Source organism: Podarcis bocagei (assembly GCF_964188305.1).
Source record: "Podarcis bocagei genome assembly, chromosome: 13".
Taxonomy (NCBI): domain Eukaryota; kingdom Metazoa; phylum Chordata; class Lepidosauria; order Squamata; family Lacertidae; genus Podarcis; species Podarcis bocagei.
Window position 1 is genome coordinate 1,619,094 of NC_138138.1, and position 24,556 is coordinate 1,643,649.

The 24,556-nt window shown below is 47.6% G+C and overlaps 1 protein-coding gene and 1 long non-coding RNA gene across 2 annotated transcripts in view; one reads left to right on the top strand and one right to left on the bottom strand.

Annotated features, from left to right (window-relative positions):
• The window catches only part of SGSM1 (small G protein signaling modulator 1), a 78,852-nt gene that overhangs the window by 47,081 nt on the left and 7,215 nt on the right, over window positions 1–24,556 (bottom strand). The window contains exons 2-4 of the mRNA XM_081168493.1: window positions 19,459–19,534; window positions 2,467–2,629; window positions 1,671–1,823 (exon numbers count right to left, since the gene is read on the bottom strand). Coding sequence (XP_081024619.1) covers window positions 1,671–1,823; window positions 2,467–2,629; window positions 19,459–19,522 — 380 coding nt within the window. The 5' untranslated portion in view covers window positions 19,523–19,534. The remainder of the gene's footprint in view (window positions 1–1,670; window positions 1,824–2,466; window positions 2,630–19,458; window positions 19,535–24,556) is intronic.
• LOC308572512 lies at window positions 13,287–14,212 on the top strand. Its single transcript, XR_014001790.1, has 2 exons — window positions 13,287–13,346; window positions 13,566–14,212. It is a non-coding gene; the product is annotated as an uncharacterized lncRNA (long non-coding RNA).

Genomic DNA, 24,556 nt, shown 5'->3' on the forward strand with positions numbered 1-24,556 from the left:
GGGGGAAAATAATGGGGTGAGGGCTTTCTTTTTAGCACAGCACTGCATTTAACATACCGCTGGGTAATCCTCCAGTTGCCTCTGCATGCCAGTAAAAGGGAAAATTCTCCAGCACTGAACTAGGCTATTGTATGACCATTAATCTGCTCACTGAAAAATTATGAGCTTGTCTTAAGCTAGGATACCATTTTATCAGTCTGTTGGAAAAGGAGCTGAGAAGGAAACAGGCTTGAATTAACACAAATGACAGGATTTATATTCTGCTGTTGCCAGAGCCTCCTTTCAGTCTGGCCTGCAGGGGACTAAAATTCAGCCTGATGCCACATCAGTGAGGCTCCCTCCTGCCTTTCCCTGTAGCTATAATGCTTTTTAAGCACACAGGCTAAAGGCAATGATGTCCTTCTTTACCACATCCATGCCCAAAAGGAAGGCACAGATTTCTTTGCAGAGGTAGATCTAAATGGCTGTCCCAAATACACCACCTTATTTGAAGGGCGCTAATTGGAGGAGACTTTTTCAGTGACCATACAGGCCCTGACACAGTTTGGGAGGGGGGCAGTTTTAGAGGCTACCATGACAGAAGTGGGAGCTTCTTACTTTTCTCTATCTCCTTCCCCACTACCCAATGCCTTCTTCCTTTTTATATTCTTTTTAAATGACAGCACCTTTTAAGAAGTTAAAGAGAGAGGAAAAAGGGGGGAGGGGGACGATAAGAAGCTTTCCCACTACAAGAAGCCCACTCCACTCCTTCCAAAATCACAAATTTTCTTGCGCTGCCCAATTCTCCGCCTGATCTGTGTTTGCCCAAGGAGACCCAGAGACAGAGCTCCACCCACCTGGCCCCAACCAGGGAGAATCCAGCACCCCACTAGACCCTATCCCTTGCTGGCAAGCTTTGACCAGCAGCTGAGAATGTTGAGCCCCCATCAGAAGACATGATACAATACTCAATTGCAGCACCTAAAATTTAGGCAAAATGCCTTCAGCCCAAGGGCAACAAGCTGTTCTGCAGTACTTGCAGTCTGGTGTTAACCACACAGAGACGTGTTTTTATCCTTAATAGAAGTGTGTTGGCTTCTGTACATTGTATAGTTTATAGCTATGTTCATAGTGGTTTTGAATATCACTAGATATTATTAAAGTTTTGCCCTTTATTAATTTGTTTGTTTATTTGATTTCTACTCCACCTTCTAATCCAGAGAGATTCCAAGGTGACTTATTTTATTTATTTTTATATTTTAAAACCTAAGGGGGTAAAGTATCTCTCCCCAGCTCAACCGGACATGTCTCAGAAACAAAATGTTGTGCATCAGTTGGGAAGTAAAAATGGAAAACTACTCAAACCTCCAGCAACTTATAATATCATAACCTCAAAAAACATTCCTGCTTTGCCGGGGGGGGGGCACTGCAACATTTTGCTGCAGACTCTTCTTGTCCGACAGAAGACAGTTTCAGACATGCTTTCCAAATGGCCTAAAACAACCTCTGGATCTCCACAAATTGATCAGGCACATGGGGAATTCATCACAAGACCTACTTCCCATGTGAAGTCCAATGAACCCAGATGCTGAAAAGACCAAAGTTTCACTGTGCAAACGAACCTTACGGATGTCTCCTGCAGGAGCGGAGGCAGGCAAAGGAAACTGCCGCCACTCATTGTCTCTCTTTACCTGCTGTTTTCCACCAAGTGGAGCACTATTTTGTCCAGGACCTTTTCAAAAAGTGCCGTCCGTATCCAGAGGTGCTTGATGGCCTGCGGGGAGAGGCTGGGGAGCTTGGAAGCCTTGCGTGCGCTCTCCTGGACACCCGGGCTCTGGTTTCGCCTTAGGGGAGAAGGGAGAGCAAGTCCCGCATTCACCCACATCTGTGGCCGGCCAAAATCTCCCAGAAAGACATGCACAAAGTTGATGCACTCATCTATTTACTGGACATATTTGCTTACAAAAGGATATAACCCAGGTTTTTAAGAACGTGGAAGGAAAATTGCAGCAAAAGAAGGCCTAATCTGCACAGACCAGTTTGGGGCTAAATCAGAGGCTACTTTTTCATGTCACAAAAAATATTGGTCCAGGAGTCTCAGCATCGTCATTGTTTATTTGGATGCTGCCATTCCAGAACAAACTATGTTCAAGGTGGCTCACAAATAAAAAAATAATTACATAATTTACCAAGTTACAAAATATAACAAAATTTAAACAATGAACAATTAATGAGAACACCCATGAAGAAATAATGAATAAAATCAAACAATCCTCTTACAGTAAATAAAAATACCACCATAAAATCACATAGGTCTTGCACTAGCAACCCAGGTCCAATGGCCCTCCAGACTTCTCCAGGGGCCTGACGCTGGGGATGAGATGCAAGGGCCAAAGATCTCCTTCTGCTGCTTGAAGCCCCATTCCAGCTGATGTCTGGCCATGTCTCAGCCCCATGCACACACCCAGGCTCAGAGCATAGACTTACACATTCTCAATGAGCTGCTCCAGGTCCTGCACCTTCCGGGACAATTCCTCAGCAGGAGGAAAGCTCTTCCCCACCTTCATGAACAGGGCGGCAATCTTGTTGCTGCGCAGGAAGCCCGCCGCCCGCCGCTTGAGGCCGTGGAGGACACAGGCTTCAACGGCAGCTGGAAGGAGACAAGAGAGAGGGGCCAGCTGGTGAATTAGGAGGGAGCAGTGAGGCAGTCAAGTTCACTGATGATGGGAAGTTGTTAAAAAAGAGATTGCAAAGAGCTCCAAAAGAATGTTTCCAAAGTGAGAAAATGGGTGGTAAAATTGGCAAATGATATTCAGTGAAATGTGTAAAGTGATACATGTGGGACCAAAATGTCTTAATTGCCCGTACATGTGCCTGGGGTCTGAACTAGCGATGACTGACCAGGAGCGAGACCTTGGGTCTCAATGAAGATGTCACTCCAAAGTGCAATGGCTGTGAAAAAGGCAAATTCCATGCTAGGGATCATTAGGAAAGGAATTGAAAATAAAACTGCTGGCATCATAAGGCTGAAAACTATGGTGCAACTGCACTTTGAATCCTGTGTCCAGTTCTGGTCGCCTCGCCTCAAAAAGGATATTGTAGAGTTGGAAAAGGTTCAGAAAAAGGCAACCAGAATGATCCAAGGAAAAGAGGGACTCCTCTATAAATAAAGGTTGCAGAGTTTGGGACTTTTTAGTTGAGAGAAAAGGCAAGTAAGAGGAGACAGGATTGAAGTTCATAAAATGATGAACAGAAAGTGGACAGAGAAAACTGTTTCTCCCTCTCTCATACCAGAGGCCACGGTGAGAACAGGATGCGGGACGAAATCCACAAGGTCCTTCTTATGTTCTTTTATTATGATAATTTTTATTAATTTTTCATTAATAACAATCCAATGGAGGCCACATTAATACAATACCAAATCATGCCAAATCACAATACAATCAAAAGAACCAATTAATCAGTTCCAAAATCAACATTTTTGGACGACTTCCCATGTTCCGGCTCTCAGGAGTTGATGTTATTCCTTGAACCTGCGCCAATTCTCTTAATTAGTCCAAGTTCCACAATTCCGATCTTAATCCTTTGTGGGGGTTTTTGCAGCCATTGATGTGACCATTTTCGAACGTATTTAATAAATCCATATCCATTCAATTGCAGAGGGAGTTTTATATCCTGTAGCTGTGTAAAATATTTATTTACCTTCTTTCCCCCCTTCCTGTTGTAATCAGTCAGTTTTCTTCAACATTGCCCCTCCTTCGAGAACTGATTTCTACGTGTGACACGTCTCCATTTTGTCCCACCCAAAAGCATTCCAGAGCCCGGCCACGGCTTCTGGCCTACTTCCAGTGTTTATCTCCCTGTTCCTTCTAACGAGCTGGTGCCTTCCCAAAACCATAATAAATCAGAATCAGAGCTCTCTTTAACGGGCAATGTCACAAATCATCACAGTATTTCACACAGTCTATTCTTTTAAGTACTCCATAAAGAAAAGAGTCCCATGGACTGCAAAAAGCTCAAACCTATCCATTCTGAAGGAAATCAACCCTGAGTGCTCACTGGAAGGACAGATCGTGAAGCTGAGGCTCTGGCCACCTCATGAGAAGAGAAGACTCTCTGGGAAAAACTCTGATGTTGGGTAAGATTGAGGGCACAAGGAGAAGGGGACGACGGAGGAAGAGATGGTGGGACAGTGTTATAGAAACGACCAACATGAATTTGACGAAACTGTGGGAGGCAGTGGAAAACAAGGAGTGCCTGGTGTGCTCTGGTCCATGGGGTCATGAAGAGTCAGACATGACTACTCTACTAAACAACAACAACGAAGAAAATTATAGGTTCTTGTTGAATCCCTCTAGCATTCCATATATAGTTGTAATTCATTAATAATTTCATTCCATTAATAACTGATTCCTCTTCAGTGAAGACTTGCCAAATCATAGCACAAGAAATACACAAAGAGAACAAAGGCTCCTCCTCACTTACGTAGCATTCCAATTATGATAACGAAAGTCCTCTCCAGATCAAAACCTTGGCACCCAGTGGCTGATTCATTTAGCAGGTTATCTTTCTCCTTCTTCCAAAACACATATTTCTTATGTCCAAAATCAGATACATTTTACAAAAAACAGAGATACCGCCGTTCATGGCAACTGCCTTGGGGAGTTTCCAATACGTGCAGTGCTATGCACTCTGCGTCCCTGCCCCTGCATTCCATCGGAGTGAGAAGCAGTTATCGGGCGATCCACGAGGGAAAGCTCTCCCCCCAACCTGGGGGGCGGGGCTTGCAAGGATAATTACTCCCAAATTATCCTTAACTAACTTCATGGCTGGCATCCATTACTGCAGGAACAGCTGTTCGCCATGGCGGCTGTGGCAGAAGTGGTCCATCCTATGTTCATCTTACCACCTGTTCACACTCTTATCAGTTCTGCAGAGAGATCAGCTCCAACAAACACCTCCTGATGCCCTGAAATGACCTCCATTCCAGATTATCCTTATAAGAAAGCACTATTCCACTTTAGCGTTTGGTGCCAGAGTTGAGATTTCCCTCCTCTTCTCTCCCTGCCCCTTTCTTCTTTTGTGTCCTGTCTTTAATCTGTGAGTCTGACAGCTGGGACTGCCATGTTTCTGAGCAATTGTACGCAAGCTGCTCTGGTAGCTGTTTTGGCTGAAGTGCAAAGAGCAAACACTGTAAAAAAGTAAAATAAACGGCAACGCTCTAGAGATTGCACTTCAACAATTGGAAGTTCAGAAAAGCTCCTCCCTAAGCTGTCCAAGCCCATCTTTGCCACAACATTGTCAGTCCCCGGATACCAATGCCAGCTTGAACCCCACCAGCTTGGCGCAACCTGTGACTGCAACCAGGTATCCAAAGACCATTTGCCACCTGCTGCTGGGAGGACTCCCAACTCCACTTTGATCCTTCTCAGAACATAAGAACTTGGGAAGAGCCGGCTCTATCAGGCCTACAGCCCAGCATCCAGTTCTCACAGTGGCCAAGCAGATGCCCCAGCAGGAAGCCACAAGCAGTTTTGGGACACAAAAGCAATACCCTCCCCTCCTGTGGCTTCCAGCAACTGGCATTCAGAAGCACTGCTGCCTCCAACTGTGGCGGTCAGAGCATGGCCATTGTGGCTAGTAGCCATAGATAGCCTTCTCCTCCTCCATGAATGTGTCTCATCCTCCTTTAAAGACATCTAAGTCGGTGGCCATCACTGCCTCCTGTGGGAGTGAGTTCCATAGTTTAACTACGCACAGGGTGAAGAAGTCTGTCCATTTGTCTGTTCTGAATCTTCCAACACCCAGCTTCCTTGGATGTCCACGAGTGAAGGAGATGCTGATGTCTCCAATTATCACCCAAGGCTGACATTGCCCAGAACCAGGACAGAGGCATCTTCCCTACTGGCACTCTTGCCCTTGGGTAGCAGAGGTCCACAGCGTGAGCCAGGGAGAGCACTTGCCTTGCAGGCCCCCAAGTCTTTCCAATGCTGTTGTGAATTCATTTGCCTTCCCTGCTGCGGGTGACGGTGCGGCTCCGTCTCTCTGGAGTCCAATGGGGGGGCAGGGGGGAGCCAGACAGAGTAAATTAGCATTTTGGGTCTGAATTATTTTCAGCTTTGGCAAGCTGCAGTGTTTCCAACCCATTCAGCTGCCAGCAAGCTCCCTTATCAGCAGACAGCATGGCAGCCCACAGCATAGCGGGGGGAAGAAACAGCAGAAGCTACCTAGAATCATAGAATTGTAGACTTGGAAGGGAACCCCAAAGGCCATCCAGCCCAACCCCCACAATCCCCACTTACCCTCCTCTGAAGAAAAAACATGCTTCCTCTGTTACAGCCCATTTCATAAGGCTTCAAAATAACAAATCAAATAATTTTTGCTGATTAACTGACAGAAGCTCAGTAAAATTTGTGAGGGCAACTTGCAAACTTAGGGAACACTGGTTCATTTTCTTAGGCTACTTTGCTTCTGGTGTGTTACTGTCAGTTGGGAATGAACGAGAACATATTCAAGGGGTTAGTGCTCAAAGAGAGTGCTTCTTCAAACAAGGAAAAGTCATTGTCAGTTATCTAAAAAGGGGGGCACTGACACTGCTGTTTTGGTGACAAGTCTGGGGTGACTCACAGGTCAAGTTTGATAGGTGGGTGGAACAGGCAGACAAACCCCTTCCCAAAATATATAATACAGTGGTACCTCGGGTTACATACACTTCAGGTTACATACGCTTCAGATTACAGACTCTGCTAACCCAGAAATAGTACCTCGGGTTAAGAACTTTGCTTCAGGATGAGAACAGAAATCGTGCTCCGGTGGCACGGTAGCAGCAGGAGGCCCCATTAGCTAAAGCGGTGCTTCAGATTAATAATAATAATAATAATAATAATAATAATAATAATAATAATAATAATAATAATAATAAATTTTATTTATATCCCGCCCTCCCCAGCCGAAGCCGGGCTCAGGGCGGCTAACAACAATCAAATAATCAATCAAATAGTCACACAATCTAAAAATATTTCATTATAAAAATTAATTAAATCAAATTGATGGCAACCAATTAAGGAAAAATTCTGTGCAGGTTGCCAAAGGAGGGAGTCAGGCTGCACCCTGACCAAAGGCCTGGTGGAACAGCTCTGTCTTGCAGGCCCTGCGGAAGGATGTCAGGTCCCGCAGGGCCCTAGTCTCTTGTGACAGAGCGTTCCACGAGGTTGGAGCCGCAGCCGAGAAGGCCCTGGCTCTAGTTGAGGCCAGCCTAACCTCTCTGAGGCCTGGGACCTTGAGGATGTTATTATTTGCAGACCGTAGGTTTCTCTGTGGGGCATACCAGGAGAGGCGGTCCCGTAGGTACGAGGGTCCTAGGCCGTATAGGGCTTTAAAGGTTAAAACCAGCACCTTAAACCTGATCCTGTACTCCACCGGGAGCCAGTGCAGCTGGTATAGTACCGGGTGAATGTGATCTCGCAGCGAAGACCCCATAAGGAGTCTCGCCGCGGCATTCTGCACCCGCTGGAGTTTCTGGGTCAGTCTCAAGGGCAGCCCCACGTAGAGCGAGTTACAATAATCCAGTCTGGAGGTGACCGTCGCATGGATCACAGTGGCTAGGTCAGGGCGGGAGAGATAAGGGGCCAACTGCTTAGCTTGGTGGAGATGAAAAAATGCCGCCTTTGTTATAGCTGTAATCTGTGCCTCCATAGAGAGGGAGGTATCGAAGATTACACCCAAACTCTTAACGGACGGTGCTGGCACTAAATGCACCCCCGCAAGAGATGGGAGTTGCCCCCTCGATCCCATATCGTCCCGCCCCAGCCAGAGGACCTCTGTCTTTGAAGGATTTAACTTCAACCGGCTCCCACGTAACCATCCAGCCACAGCTTCCAGACATCTGGTCAGTGTGTCTGGGGCCGAGTCAGGATGGCCATCCATCAATAGATAGAGTTGGGTGTCATCAGCATACTGATGGCAACCCAGCCCAAAACTCCGGACAAGCTGGGCGAGGGGGCGCATAAAGATGTTAAAAAGCATCAGGGAGAGTATCGCACCCTGAGGCACTCCACACACCAAGGAGTGGCGCGATGACAATTCCCCCCCAAGCGCCACCCTCTGTCCCCGACCAGAGGGAAACGAGCGCAGCCATTGAAGGACTGTGCCCTGGATCCCCACGTCGGCAAGGCGGTGGTCCAGGAGTTCGTGATCGACCATGTCAAAGGCTGCTGACAGATCTAGAAGAATCAGCAGCCCCGACCCGCCTCGATCCAGCTGCCTGCGGAGATCATCTGTTAGGGCGACCAGAGCCATCTCGGTCCCATGACCAGCGCGGAAGCAGGACTGGAATGGATCCAAAGCAGATGTTTCATCCAGAAACCTACCAAGCTGTTCAGCAACCGCTCTCTCAATCACCTTACCCAGGAATGGAAGATTCAAGACCGGGCGGTAATTGGATAGATCTGAAGGATCTAATGATGTTTTCTTTAAGAGCGGACGCACCACCGCCTCCTTCAGTTCCCCTGGGAATATCCCGGTGCCAAGGGACAAATTGATGATATCCCCCAGGGGGCCCCGCACCTCGCCTGGACACGCTCTAATCAGCCATGACGGGCACGGGTCAAGAGGACAGGTGGTGGGCTTTCCAGCTTGGAGGAATCTGTCCACATCGGCTGGAGATATCCAGTCAAAGTGGTCCAATACTGGACCTGAGGACAGTCGAGGGGCCTCCAGTTCCTTTATTGTATCCAAATTGGCAGGGAGGTCATGGCGGAGCAACAGGACCTTCTCCGCAAAAAAGCTCGCAAATGCCTCACAGCTGTGTGTCAGATTGTTATTTAGATTTGGCTGTCCTTCAAGGGACGTTAAAGACCGAATTATACTAAATAATTGCGCCGGGCGAGAGCTAGCGGATGCAATGGAGGCCGAGAAGTAAGACTTCTTAGCGGCCTTCACTGCCATCTCATAGGTTTTCATAAAAACCCTATAAGATGTTCTTGAGGCTCCGTCACAGGCACCCCGCCATACTCGCTCTAGCCGCCTGAGGTCCCGCTTCATTTTCCGAAGCTCCTCGGTAAACCAGGGAGCCCGGTTTCTGCGGGGTCGCAGAGGGCGCTTAGGTGCGATCTCATCGATGGCTGCCAGGAGCTGGGTATTCCAGCCCTCAACAAGCTCAGTCAATGAGTCGCCAGGGGGAGCAAGGTCCCGCAAGGCTTGGCGGAATCTATCAGGGTCCATCAGCCTCTGCGGGCGAGCCCAAATCGGCTCGCCACCTAAGCAGGGTGGGGGTGGAAAGTCAATCCTGGCTTTCAGAGCGTAGTGATCAGACCATGGCACCTTCATCGAAGGAGACAGGATCACATCTATACCTACGCCAAAGATCAAATCCAGCGTGTGGCCTGCTTGATGTGTGGGGCCCGAAACAAACTGGGAGAGCCCTAGTGTCGCCATGGAAGACACCAGGTCCAGAGCCTGTGAGGAGGGAGTGGCATCAGCATGGATGTTGAAGTCCCCCAATACCAATAGGTTAGGGAACTCCAAGGCCCAGCCGGCCACCGCCTCCAATAGGCCTGACAGGGTGGCTGCTGGTGCGCTAGGTGGCCGGTACACCAGCCAGACAGCCAAGCTCACCTCGGAGCCCCACACTAGGCCAACACATTCAATGCCGGGGATCGATGGCGATGGTAGAGCCCTGAAAGAACAATTTTCCCGGATTAATACTGCCACCCCTCCCCCCCGGCCCACAGTCCGTCGTGACTGGTGGAGGACGGAGAAACCCGGGGGCGTCATCTCTCATAAGGTAAGTATCCCCTTCACGCACCCAGGTCTCTGTCACACAAGCCAGGTCGACCCCCTGCGAGGTAAAGAAATCTCGCAGGGTAGCGGTTTTGTTGCCTATAGACCTGGCATTGCACAGCACCAGTGAGGGAGGTGAGTAATCCTTGCTCACCCTACCCTCGTCCCTCGGGATGGGGCGCAGATTGGAAGGGGTACGAGCATATCCGTATCTCGATCCCCTTCGCCTATGACATCTGCCCCCACCGCCATACCTCCCTCGCCCCTCCACGGTAGCAATCCCAAGCCTCATACAAGCCTCCATTTACAAAATAGAAAACAAACCAAACCAAAAACAATTATACCTAAACAAAACCAATCCCCACCCCACTCAATGTCCAACCCCAAAAACAAAACAAGACAGAACAAACAAAAATACATAGATAAAAACCACCATTCATGGTGGTACAACAAAGTAAACAATAAAAACACCTTTAAAACACCTTAAAATATATATAAACATCTTTAACATTTGCTACAGATAATGAAATAATATAATATTATAAAAAACAACAACCCCCATTTAAGGTGCTGCAAATTAAAAGCAATTAAAACATTTAAAACCATTTTGTCCATTGCTGCCGGTAGCTGCTCAGTCCTCTAAACTGTAATGGTAGTGCAGGCCCCGCCCCCTAGGCCGGATGGAGTTGGCAGGAGAGGGAGCAGTCTTCCCAGCACCCACAAAGCAGCAACAGCAGCCGTGTCCCAGAGGCCTCTCTCAGGCCTCTTATGCTGAGAAATTAAGATCAGTTTCAGGTCCGTACTTAACCTGAAGCACTACTTTAGCTAATGGGGCCTCCCGCTGCCGCCGCGCCGCCAGAGCATAATTTCTGTTCTCATCCTGAAGCAAAGTTCTTAACCCGAGGTAATATTTCTGGGTTAGCAGAGTCTGTAACCTGAAGCGTATGTAACCTGAGGTGTATGTAACCTGAAGCGTATGTAACCCGAGGTACCACTGTACAGGCATGTTCGAAGTTCGTTTCAGGGGCCTGGCTGGATGATGAAGAGTGGTGGGAGACACTAGCCCAAGAACCCCCCAGAGATGACACAGAAGAAGACGACTTAGACCCAGGACACCAGTGGTGGAACTTGGAAAACCAGTCTGTGGCAGGGACAAGTTTGGAATGAAATAAAAAGGAATATGGAGGTATGGGGAAGAAAAAATTTATGCTAATGGGGAAGGATCTCGGTAATAAAAATGAATGTATTGCCTAGAATGTTATTTTTATTTCAATCCATACCGATAGTTAGTGGAGCAGGACACTTCAAACAATGGCAAAAGGACATATCTAAATCTAACTGGCAGGGGGGGAAGCCAAGGATTAAATATAAGTTACTAAATATTCTCGTTGCCAGATTTAAAGTTATATTATGAGGTGTCCTGCCTCTGCTGGCTTCATGAAGGGATAACATTAAAGAATTCAGATATATTAGATCTGGAAGGTTATGATAACAGATTTGGATGTCATGCATATCTTTGGTATGGAAAACATAAGTACATAGGGATTCCTGAACCATGTTGTAAGAAAATCAATATATGCTGTATGGGAAAATTATAAAAATTCCCACTCCATGGTGGTTATCACCATTAGAAGCAATATCAGTTTAAAAAAACAACATGGAAGGTGAATGCGCAACTTACAAAGAGCTGTTAACTGTAGGAAACCAATTAAAGGTGACAATTTTGAGGATATAAGACAATTACTAACAGATTGGTTACAATACCACCAACTAAATGATCTATTTAGGTTGGACAAAGGATTGGGTTTCAGTAAAGAACTGTCAAGGTTTGCAAGAGAGTTGTTGGGAAATAATGAGAAACTATTGTCAAAAATGTATAAATTGCTGTTGGAATGGGAAACTAAAGATGAAGAGGTAAAAGCAGTAATGATTCATTGGGCAAAAGATGTTGGGTATAATATACAACTTGCCGATTGCGAAAGATTATGGAGGGAGGATTTGAAGTTCACCACGTGCTGTTCGCTGACAGAAAATTATATGAAAATGATGTACCGATGGTATTTGACTCCCACAAGATTAGCAAAAATGTACAAGCACACTACCAACATATGTTGAAAGTGTAAAGAGAATGAAGGCATGTAATACCACATTTCGTGGACGTGCAAAAAGGCTAGAGCATTCTTGTTCTTTAGTCGTTTAGTCATGTCCAACTCTTTGTGACCCCCTGGACCAGAGCACGCCAGGCACTCCTGTCTTCCACTGCCTCCCGCAGTTTGGTCAGACTCATGTTTGTAGCTTCAAGAAAACTGTCCAACCATCTCGTCCTCTGCAAGGGTCTTTTCCAGGGAGTCTTCTCTTCTCATGAGGTGGCCAAAGTATTGGAGCCTCAGCTTCACGATCTGTCCTTCCAGTGGGCACTCAGGGCTAATTTCCTTAAGAATGGATGCGTTTGATCTTCTTGTAGTCCATGGGACTCTCAAGAGTCTCCTCCAGCACCATAATTCAAAAGCATCAATTCTTCGGCGATCAGCCTTCTTTATGGTCCAGCTCTCACTTCCATACATCACTACTGGGAAAACCATGGCTTTAACTATACGGACCTTTGTTGGCAAGGTGATGTCTCTGCTTTTTAAGATGCTGTCTAGGTTTGCCATCGCCTTTCTCCCAAGGAGCAGGCGTCTTTTAATTTCGTGACTGCTGTCACCATCTGCAGTGATCACGGAGGCCAAGAAAGTAAAATCTCTCACTGCCTCCATTTCTTCCCCTTCTATTTGCCAGGAAGTGAAGGGACCAGTGGCCATGATCAGTGGCGTAGCGTGGGTTCTCAGCACCCGGGGCAAGGCAAGTAATTTGCGCCCCCTAACCCGTGGATTTTAGCACTCGAGTCTCTTCCACCCCCCTCCCAGATGTTGCGCCAGGTGCAGCAGGCCCCCCTGCACCCCCCACGCTACGCCACTGCTCCCACCACAAGTCTTCAGGACAGCCATCCGAAGGCTGGCGCAGGGAGGTCTCTCCGCCCCACCGCCAGGCTTCGGAGCATCCTTCCGAAGGCTGGCGCGGGGAGAAGGTCTCTCCGCCCCACCGCCAGGCTTCAGAGCAGCCTTCCGAAGGCTGGCGCGGGGAGAAGGTCTCTCCGCCCCACCGCCAGGCTTCGGAGCAGCCTTCCGAAGGCTGGCGCGGGGAGAAGGTCTCTCCGCCCCACCGCCAGGCTTCGGAGCAGCCATCCGAAGGCTGGCGCGGGGAGAAGGGCTCTCCGCCCCACCGCCAGGCTTCGGAGCAGCCTTCCGAAGGCTGGCGCGGGGAGAAGGTCTCTCCGCCCCACCGCCAGGCTTCGGAGCAGCCATCCGAAGTCTGGCGGCGGGAGGAGGTCTCTCCGCCCCACCGCCAGCCTTCAGAGGAGGTCCGAGGACAGTGGGGTTCCTGCTTCCTCGAGGAGGGCCGGCCAAACGCGCCCCCCCAAATGTTGCACCCGGTGCGGCTGGCACCCCTGGCACCCCCCACGCTACGCCACTGGCCATGATCTTGGGTTTTTTTATGTTGAGCTTCAGACCATATTTTGCGCTCTCCTCTTTCACTCTCATTAAAAGGTTCTAGTAGTAGATAGGTAGCCGTGTTGGTCTGCCATAGTCAAAATAAAAAAATTCCTTCCAGTAGCACCTTAAAGACCAACTAAGTTAGTTCTTGGTATGAGCTTTCGTGTGCATGCACCTGAAGAAGTGTGCATGCACACGAAAGCTCATACCAAGAACTAACTTAGTTGGTCTTTAAGGTGCTACTGGAAGGAATTTTTTTATTTTAATTAAAAGGTTCTTTAATTCCTCCTCACTTTCTGCCATCAAGGTTGTGTCATCTGCATATCTGAGGTTGTTGATATTTCTTCCGGCAATCTTAATTCCGGCTAGGGATTCATCTAGCCCAGCCTTTCGCATGATGAATTCTGCATATAAGTTAAATAAGCAGGGAGACAATATACAGCCTTGTCGTACTCCTTTCCAAATTTTGAACCAGTCAGTTGTTCCATATCCAGTTCTAACTGTAGCTTCTTGTCCCACATAGAGATTTCTCAGGAGACAGATGAGGTGATCAGGCACTCCCATTTCATTAAGAACTTGCCATAGTTTGCTGTGGTCGACACAGTCAAAGGCTTTTGCATAGTCAATGAAGCAGAAGTAGATGTCTTTCTGGAACTCTCTAGCTTTCTCCATAATCCAGCGCATGTTTGCAATTTGGTCCCTGGTTCCTCTGCCTCTTCTAAATCCAGCTTGCAGTTCTGGGAGTTCTCGGTCCACATACTGCTTGAGCCTTCCTTGTAGAATTTTAAGCATAACCTTGCTAGTGTGTGAAATGAGTGCAATTGTGCGGTAGTTGGAGCATTTTTTGGCACTTCCCTTCTTTGGGATTGGGATGTAGACTGATCTTCTCCAATCCTCTGGCCACTGCTGAGTTTTCCAAATTTGCTGGCATATTGAGTGTAGCACCTTAACAGCATCATCGTTTAAAATTTTAAATAGTTCAGCTGGAATATCATCACTTCCACTGGCCTTGTTATTAGCAGTGCTTTCTAAGGCCCATTTGACTTCACTCTCCAGGATGTCTGGCTCAAGGTCAGCAACCACACTACCTGGGGTGTACAAGCCATCCATTTCTTTCTGGTATAATTCCTCTGTGTATTCTTGCCACCTCTTCTTGATGTCTTCTGCTTCTGTTAGGTCCTTTCCACTTTTGTCTTTTATTATGGTAATCTTTGTATGAAATGTTCCTTTCATATCTCCAATTTTCTTGAACATTTTTCCCATTCTATTATTTTCCTCTATTTCTTTGCATTGCTCGTTTAAGAAGGCCTTCTTGTCTCTCCTTGCTATTTTTTGGAAATCTGCATTCAATTTCCTGTATCTTTCACTATCTCCCTTGCATTTTGCTTGCTTTCTCTCCCCCGCTATTTGTAAGGCCTCGTTGGACAGCCACTTTGCTTTCTTGCATTTCCTTTTCATTGGGATGGTTTTAGTTGCTGCCTCCTGTATAATGTTACGAGCCTCCACCCATAGTTCTTCAGGCACTCTGTCCACCAAATCTAAATCCTTAAACCTGTTCCTCACTTCCACTGTGTATTCATAAGGGATTTGACTTAGATTGTATCTTACCAGCCCAGCGGTTTTTCCTACTTTCTTCAGTTTAATCTTGAATTTTGCTATAAGAAGCTGATGATCTGAGCCACAGTCAGTTCCAGGTCTTGTTTTTGCTGACTGTATAGAGCTTCTCCATCTCTGGCTGCACAGAATATAATCAATCTGATTTCGATGCTGCCCATCTGGTGATGTCCACGTGTAGAGTCGTCTCTTGTTTTGTTGGAAAAGAGTGTTTGTGATGACCAGCTTGTTCTCTTGGCAGAACTCTATTAGCCTTTGCCCTGCTTCATTTTGAACTCCAAGGCCAAACTTCCCAGTTGTTCCTTTTATCTCTTGACTCCCTACTTTAGCATTCCAATCCCCTATAATGAGAAGAACATCCTTCTTTGGTGTCATTTCTATAAGGTGTTGTAAGTCTTCATAGAATTGGTCAATTTCAGTTTCTTCAGCACCAGTGGTTGGTGCATAAACTTGGATTACTGTGATGTTAAAAGGTCTGCCTTGGATTCGTATCGAGATCATTCTATCATTTTTGAGATTGCATCCCAGTACAGCTTTTGCCACTCTTTTGTTGACTATGAGGGCCACTCCATTTCTTTTACGGGATTCTTGCCCACAGTAGTAGATATGATGGTCATTCGAACTGAATTCGCCCATTCCCGTCCATTTTAGTTCACTGATGCCCAGGATGTCAATATTTATTCTTGCCTTCTCATTTTTGACCACATCCAACTTACCAAGTTCTTACATTCCAGGTTCCTATGCAATATTTTTCTTTACAGCATTGGACTTTCCTTTCGCTTCCAGGCATATCCGCCACTGAGCGTCCTTTCGGCTTTGGCCCAGCCACTTCATCAGCTCTGAATCTACTTGTACTTGTCCTCCGCTCTTCCTCAGTAGCATGTTGGACGCCTTCCGACCTGAGGGGCTCATCTTCCAGTGTCATAACTTTTATATACCTGTTGTCTTTGACCATGGAGTTTTCTTGGCAGGGATACTGGAGTGGCTTGCCGGTTCCTGCTCCAGGTGGATCACGTTTGGTCAAAACTCTCCACTATGACCTGTCCATCTTGGGTGCCCTGCACGGCATAGTTCATAGCTTCTCTGAGTTATTCAAGCCCCTTCGCCACGGCAAGGCAGTGATCCATGAAGGGGAGAGCATTCTAGGAAATGATATATAATGAACTGACAAAAATGTTTAAGATAACTTTTGTTTAAAAAAACACAAAAAAACCAGAAGCTTTTTTAATAGGCATCACAGGAGAAGAAATACCAAGGGACTTAAAAAGACGGTTTATGTATGCAACAACAGCTGCAAGAATACTTTTTGCCCAGAGATGGAAGGAAGAGGAAACGCCAACCAAGGAAACGCCAACCAAGGAAACGCCAACCAAGGAAACGCCAACCAAGGAAGAGTGGATAGCGAAAATGATGGACTGTGCAGAAATGGCGAAAATGACTGGGAAGATCAGACACCAAGATGATAGTAAATTTAAAAAAGAATGGCATAAATTTATAGAGTATATTAAGGAACAATGCAAAGATTTAAAGATGTTAGCAGGATTGATATAGTGCTTGTAATTTTTTAATAGGTAAAGAAATAAATAAGGATGTAATCAAAGTTGGATATATGAATTAGATGCGGTTAAAATTAAAAAATGTATTTGTGGAAAACCAGAAGGGGGAGGAGGGAAGTCTTGGGGTACAAGGAATCCCCCAATTGTATAAATAATGTTGAATTTAAGTTTGAATGATGCTAATGATGAAAACTGAAAATTAAAATTAAGAAGGAGGAGGAGGCTTGCCTCAACGCAGGAAGGCCATTTTGGCCTGCAAACCCATCCCTACAACCTTGAGCCATACAGCAACTGGTCAAGGGTTTCCTTGCCCAACCAAAGGGACAGATGTCTCTCTCTCTTTCTTTTCTGTGGTCTGCGGTCTGACTCATCTAAGCTGCATCAAGGGAGAAGCCAGCAAGGAATGCTTTGCAATTAAGCCAAGATGACACATTGTCACTAAATAATGAACCACCAAAGCAAGTGCTGTTTACCAAGAGCTGGCAACACAGATCCATCAGGAATGAAAGGACTCCCCCACCATCACCCTTTCCACCTGCGTGGATGAGGCCTTTGAGGGGGGCTGCCATGCAGTCAATCCCACCAAACTTCAGGCACCCACATTGGACAAGTCCTTTGGGTGGAATCCGCGCAGCCTTTCCATTAAAGCAGGGATGGCCAACTCCCAAGAGACTGTGATCTACTCACAGTTAAAGACTGACAGTGATCAAACTTGTTGAGCTTTTTTTAGGAAGGAAAGTCCTGTTTTTTGGGGGGGTTGAGCTTCTTTGGGGGGAGCCAATGATCTACCAGACGTTCACGATCTACCTGTTGGACATGTCTGCATTAAAGGAAGAACAAAGCAGAAAGGTTGCAGCCATGACTTCTTAAAGGCCTGGAGGAGAACAAGGCAGAGGGATGGAACTGAAAGCTGCCCTATCCTGGCGCCATTCTCCCTTCCCCCTCCTCTGCCACTTATCATGCTAATAAGGGTTATTTAAGAGCCTGATCCTCCCCATGGAGGCTGAGGGAGGCTGGCAGGCAACTCAAATTAAATTCCCATCATCCCCAGATGGTGCTCCAGAGCTGCCCCGAGGCAACAGCAGACTTAAGAGGCTGGGATGAGAATTGCCAAGCACTTCTGCCTGTCCTGCCTTGTGGGTGGTGAGGAACAGTGCTATAAACAATGTGAAGCCCATAGGGAGCCAGCCAGCTCCAGATCTGCTCTGTTCATTTGGTGATTCAGGCTACAGTTGCTCCAAGGAAGAGGAGGTGGTGTCTGGATCACCCTATCTTAATTCTCTCCCCACTCACACAGCTGGCCTACCTTAACCAAAGAGTCAGGTTGAGGTCATGGTCAACAGGCATCACTTGTCAATGGATGGCTTAGCCAAAGGACATAAGAAGGGCCTGCTGGATGAGGCCAATGGCCCATCTAGTCCAGTCTCCTGTCCCCACAGTGGCCAGCCAGATGCTCCAGTGGAAAGCCACAAGCAATTGTTGGGCACAAAAGCAATACCCTCCCCTCCTGTGGCTTCCAGCATGGCTTGGATGCAGAGCATGGCCATTGTGACTAGCAGCCATTGATAGCCTCATCTTCCATGACAGACCAACTTCTCTGACACGATCCTGCCCACCAGTTGAGAATGATTCAAAGGCTCTTCACTACATCCCCCCAATATCAGAAGTTAGGTGGCAAGTAGAGAGGGGGGCAGTTCCATGGAAGCATACAAATTTAGGGACACTTTTGAAAACTTCGTATTGTAAGACGTATTGAAGCTGTTTTGATAAGAACCTAAGATCATAAAAAGATTGTGCTGGATCAGGCCAATGGCCCATCTAGTCCACTACAGTGGCACCTCGGGTTAAGAACTTAATTCGTTCTGGAGGTCCATTCTTAACCTGAAACTGTTCTTAACCTGAGGTACCCCTTTAGCTAATGGGGCCTCCTGCTGCTGCCGCGCCGTCGGAGCACGATTTCTGTTCTCATCCTGAAGCAAAGTTCTTAACCCGAGGTATTATTTCTGGGTTAGCAGAGTCTGTAACCTGAAGCCTCCGTAACCTGAAGCATCTGTAACCCGAGGTACCACTGTATTCTGTTCTCAAAGTGGCCAACCAGGTGCCTGTGGGAAACTTACAAGCTCAATTCAAGCCCAAGAGCCCTCTCTCCTCCTGTGGTTTCCAGCAACAGAGCATGGCGGCAATGTCTAATTGCCATTGATAGCCCTCTCCTCCATAAATGTGGTCCATGGAGAGAGCCACCCTTGAAGATGGATGATGGCCCGAGCAAGGGAAGGTCAGTAGCTCGTTTTCCCCAGGCTAGCAAGACAGCCAAGCTGGTGTGCGCAAAACAAGAGTCAGCACCTTGGAGAGAGGTAAAGGCTGGGTTCAGATCCGGAACCAGTGTTTCTGCAGCTGAGCCCAACCACTAATGATGTCTCAGCAACCACCGAGTTTTATAGCAGGGTTGTGTGGCCACTGAGTAGATGCTTGACCCCCCCCCCAACTGCTTCCTACCTAAAGGACTGGTGCCGCCTTCTGCAGCTAAGTACCTTCCTCAAGGTAATGGGGTTTCCAGCTCTTGGGATCTCTCCTCTGGGATCTCCTGATTCTCCAATGAGTCCAATAAGAGGGCCTAGCAGTGGAACTGACATTTGGGGCTCAGGGAAGGGAAGGTGAGCTCCAGGGACCCGTACAGGATGAATGGGCCAGAGCCCTCTCCACCTTGGGGCTGCTGCAGCCTCCAAGGAGTCTTGGTATGGGATCAGGAAAAAATCCACAGTTGGTAAGGCAAAACAGATAGATGGAACAGTCTATTTCCAGTTCGGATCAATTTTCCATGTTTATTCTTAAGCCCCACCTCATCCCTGACTAGATGTCATCCGAAAGGGCAGTGTGCAGCTGCCTTTAAGAAGCTACTGAGGCTCACAGCTCAGATATTGGTGGCCAGGCATGACCGATGGAGCACAAAGGGGAAACTGCACACCAGACGGGAGACGTCCGGCTGGCAGACTTACCACAAAAGGAGATGATGTGGCTGCTGTCTTCATGTACAAACTTCCTGGTGACGGATTCCTCCATTATCTGTTTCACCTGCAAAACAGTAGAGACAAAACAAAAGAAAGGTGAGTTTTTTAGTTTGTGAAGGTAAAATTAAAGTATTAGGTTCCAGTCCCCTTGCTAGCAGACTGGATCACTCCCAGGACAGAGATCATTCCAGAATTTGAAGCTTTGAGGCTGCAGGGACCAAGTTCAAAGAGCTCCTGAAAGCCCCTCCAAAACACACACGCAAGAAGTAGAAGGATTTTTGTGACTATGCCCAGAAGCTGAACTCAGATGCCAGTAGAGCAGAAGGCTGAAAATTAAGCCCTGGAGAGCAGAGAGCAGTTGGATTAAAAGCACCTGCATCAAAATGAAATCCATTTACAGCAGTTTTAAAAATTGCTCTTAAAGGAATGAAGCACGCAGGCCACGCTGAGTGCTTTGTTCCTGTAATGGCAACAGGAATGTGATGGAAGGGTACAAGGGGTCACCGGGCAAGTGAAGATCAGTGAGTTACAGAAGGTGCTCCTCCCAATCCCTGGGCTATGGATTCTCCCCTGGGGCTGCTGCCCCACCCACAAAGCTCCGCTTATTCACCCCCCCACCCCGATTCCAGCTGGAGCAACATGAAAAGTGAGGCACAAAATGAGTGGGCACCTTGCAAGAGCAGCTGTCAGAGAAGGTGAGGAGAGGATGAAGCTTCCCCCTCCACCATCCCATCAGCCATCCTCCCTTTCCTCCTGCCTCACATTATGAAAGAAACGTTTTACTTGCACACAGCAGATGCCTGTGCACAACTCCCCAGGATTTTAAAATAATGGTGCTGAGAGCAGATGGCAGGACAGGTGGGAAAGGGAGAGATTTTAAATCTGTCTTGGGGTGGCAGCTGCTCCTTCCAGGAACATCTCTGTCATTCTTTAGCTAAGATTTCTGCATTGGAGGGGGTTGTACCAGCTTGCAAGCGCTCCAATTGGAGAACAGCCTTTACCAAAGGTGTCATGGACTTTGAAGATGCTTGAACTCAGGACGAAAGGGAGAAACGAGCTAAGAGGAAGGCAGGCCTGGCAAACTCTCACTGGGATCAACTCCCACCCGAAAACCCATGTCCCCACTGTGTAAGGATGTGTGGATCCAGAATTGGCCTCCACAGTCAGTTATAGCCTCCCTGTTAAGACCATATTGATGGTAGACAATCTTACTCGGCTATGAGGCTCCAGTAGTAGATAGGTAGCCGTGTTGGTCTGCCATAGTCAAAATAAAAAAATTCCTTCCAGTAGCACCTTAAAGACCAACTAAGTTAGTTCTTGGTATGAGCTTTCGTGTGCATGCACACTTATGTGTATCTGAAGAAGTGTGCATGCACACGAAAGCTCATACCAAGAACTAACTTAGTTGGTCTTTAAGGTGCTACTGGAAGGAATTTTTTTTATTTCGGCTATGAGGGATCGCCAAAGAAGAAGACAACTAAATTACCCTTGAGGATCCCTTCCAACTCTGCAATTCTTTGATTCGATGAAATCCAAGAACCTAAGAAGCACCCCTGCTGGATCAGATCAAGGGGTAGGGAAGGATATGAGGGGGGAAACTAACTTCGTCACCCCTCTCATGTCAGGAGATTCCTGGCAACCAGCCAGCCATTCTGGGAGGCAAAGGGGCCCAACAAGCAGGGATTTTTCCTTTCCCAGGAATCAGGAAAGGTCCTGCATCTGCACCAATCCTTTCCTGAAGAAAACTGCTTTTAATGAACTTCCTATGTTCTGCAGGGAATGTGATGGCAAGCAGCCCTTAGAGAAAAACAGTTGTGATCTCTTTCCTCTTATGAGAAGAAGGAAATCGAAAAGGTGATGGCAGCTCAAGAGCTCCAGCTCAAAGCAGCTCTGAGCACAGACTTGCTTTCTTAAATGTCTTTAATGTGTCTTCTTTTGCACTTGAGAGAGCCGTGCATGTTCTATTATACACCTGGATCACGCAAATCCCAAGTTGGTAAAACTCAAAGAGTCAGATTTTAGAATATTTATATTCTCTGTAATTTGTGTTCCGTTTTGCTTGCAGAGCTAGGCTTTTGTGGACTTACTGGCTGAACTGCCACATGATTTCTTTAAAAAGAAAAATTAAGAGCTGCTTTTAAGGGTGAATGATTGGCTAGCTGGCTAGTTGCTAGTTAGCTAGTAGAGAAGTGTGGGATGTGACCTCTAAGGTGAGGGTAATGCAGATCTAACAGCTGAGCTCTTGAAAAGCTTGTGATGCCTTACAAACATTGAACTGGCTTATCCTTTGAAAGCACACGAAACAGGAAGTGGCCAGGCTGGCCTCCTCCTCACTTGCATTGCCAACATCCAGCTCTGTTTGTCTCTGCAGTGCTGACAAGCCCAGGCTTTGCTCCTGCTGCTGTGCTCCTTTCCCGGTGTGCAGCTGCTGCCTCTTTTCACAGGACAGTGTGAGCTTTACAGCTGCTCAGCCAACAGCGGATGCACCAGGCCAATGACTAACCCCATTCAGCGACAATCCCTCTCAGCTCCTTTCTGCTGCCTCACCTGCCAGCTGCGCTTCCTGCCCCCAATGTGTCCTTAGGATGATAATAAAATAATGGCATTCAGAGTCACAATTTCCTGTGCAGGTTTGGTGCTTTCCCTATCCTTGCCTTGCTGTGGGACAGGAAGCGGGTTTGAACCTGAAGCAGAGATCAGTCCCAGTGAGTGTTTGTATTGCAAACAAATTGAGAAATGAAGAAGCAGAAGGGGCCTCTAACCATGTGCAGAGTGCTTCTCAGCTGGCACTAAATTAGTACCCATGGCCCTCTGCCCACATCCAAGGTGGGATTTGCCTGCTCCCCCACCCCATTCCTCAGCACGCATAAATCCCCCAACTGAGTCTGTTCAAGCAGTGAAATAGGACCCGATTGCAGAGGGGATCCTGTGCTCAATTCCCCCAAACAGCAGACAAGGAGGGAAGCCTATTTCTGCATGGCACCATTCCAGGTGGAAGATAGGGAGCTCACGGGAAAGAATAAATCCCTGCACACAGAAAACCAGCAGCTCAGGGAGAATGGTGCTAGCCCAGCTTCACACTTCCATGCTGGTTTTCTAAGTGCAGGGAGTTTGCTTTTTCTTCTTGGCAGGGATAAACCCAACCCACCTGTGAAGCCTGCAGTGGTTCAGTCCAGGAACTGGTTCAACTCCTCACTGGGTGTTGGTGAATAGGAGATCTTTGTTGGGGCTCTCAGAGCTGGAGGGAATTCACAATGGCAAGAACCTGGCCGTGGAGTCGACCCAATGCCAGGATGAACAGGATGGCCTTTTAGCAAGTAGCCAATTATCTTTGAGGTGTGTGTGTGGGGGGGGATTTCAACCCTCTTGAGTGTTGAGCCCATAACAGAAGTGTCCTCGCATTCCTTCACAGAGCAGCAGCCCCACCCCACCCCCAATGCTGCTCGGTACAAACAAAGCTTTGCTTGTGGGGAACCATCAACTTGCCCTTCCCTCCCAAGACGCTCAGATGTTTCCGGCTAGAAAGGGGGGGGGGGACTGCTATCCACAGCAAGAGAGAGCAAGTGGACTGCTGGCTGTCCCTCCAGAACAGCAATGACACCAGGCAGCCAGAAGCCCCAACCCCACAGAAGGCAAACTGGCTGAGCTGCCTTTTCCACCTGGTTCTGCAGCTGGAGGAGGGCAACCCTCAAGAGGAGACCTGAGGCAGGCTGCCAGACTGTGCTTTCTGCCCCTCCCCTCCCTGGTATCTGACATGTGCCAGTCCTCTTCCATTTAAAAAGAATCATGGGAGGCCCATAGTTAGTGGAAGAGCTCCCCGGCTCAGTCCCCAAAGGCATATCCAGGAAGCACAGGCAATCATTCCTATGGGAGCTCTCTGAGACTTCTTTGGGGGCATTGGGACTTCCTCTCCCCCCCACCCCAAAGCACTCCTTTCTTGCATCGAGGCCTCTTTCAAAATGTCTTTGTCACAGTTGACCACGGTCTCAGATCGGAATTCCTTTTACGTATGTATTGTTGTTGTTTTAAACTGTTTCTGTATTTTCTGTATTTATAATTGTTGTTTAAAACTATTGTTATTTACTTCATAAAATTTACACACTGTTTGATGGTAAATGCTCAGAGAGAAGGTAGCAATAAAATTATCAGAAAAAACAGTAAAAACAACTCTTCAAAACATTCAAAAGATAAGATCAGCAATCAACAAAAGTGCACTGTCAACGTTCTACATATCCAGACTGGCTTGCCTAAATGAAAATGTTTTCAGCGGGAGCAAAAAGAGTGGGGGGGGGGTCAAGAGGCAGGGACTTCCGGAGTGTGGGTGCTGCCACACTGAAGCAGCCATGAGGGCATCTATGGGGTAAGGCCATCTGGCAGGTGAACTGCTCCCAAGTTGTCATGAACTTTATACCTTGAACAGCACCCCCCCCCATATTCCATTGTTTTACCTGTTTTTCTATACTGTATGTAACTGATTTATAAATGTTCTTACCTTCTAAATTGCCTTGGGATGCCTCAAGGGCAGCCATTTATAAATGAAATAAATACAAGCCTGTGAGGAGAACTCCCCTTTTTGTCCCAGCAGGCGAGGAACCCTTTTCAGCCCCAGGCTGGCATTGCTCTTGGCCTGCCTTGCAAGGGGCATGCCTGCCAGCAGTGCATGTCACCCAGGACACTTTCACACGCAGGTGTGCACACACCTCCACAGCTGACCACGCCTTCAAGGGAGAGACCGGGATGACATCCTCCAAAGGGCACTGACCTGGGCATCTCCACCCAGCCCTGCATTAAGGCTCTTTTCATGGAGGAGACGCCATCAGGGGCCACGGTGGCTCTGCTGCCTTTGCTCTAGTTCCGCGGTTGGAGACAGAAATGCTGCTGAATGCCAGTTGCTGGAAGGGAGAGTTGTAGGCGGGGAGAGCGTGGAGTGCTTGGGTCCCGCTTGTAGGTTTCCCATAATGGGCATCTGGTCAGCCACTGTGAGGATGCTGGACTCGGTGGCCTCCCATGGGCCTGATCCAGCAGGCGCTACTGATGTTTTTAGTAGAGTCCAAGGCAGCTTGCTACCCTCAACTCTTAAGGCTCC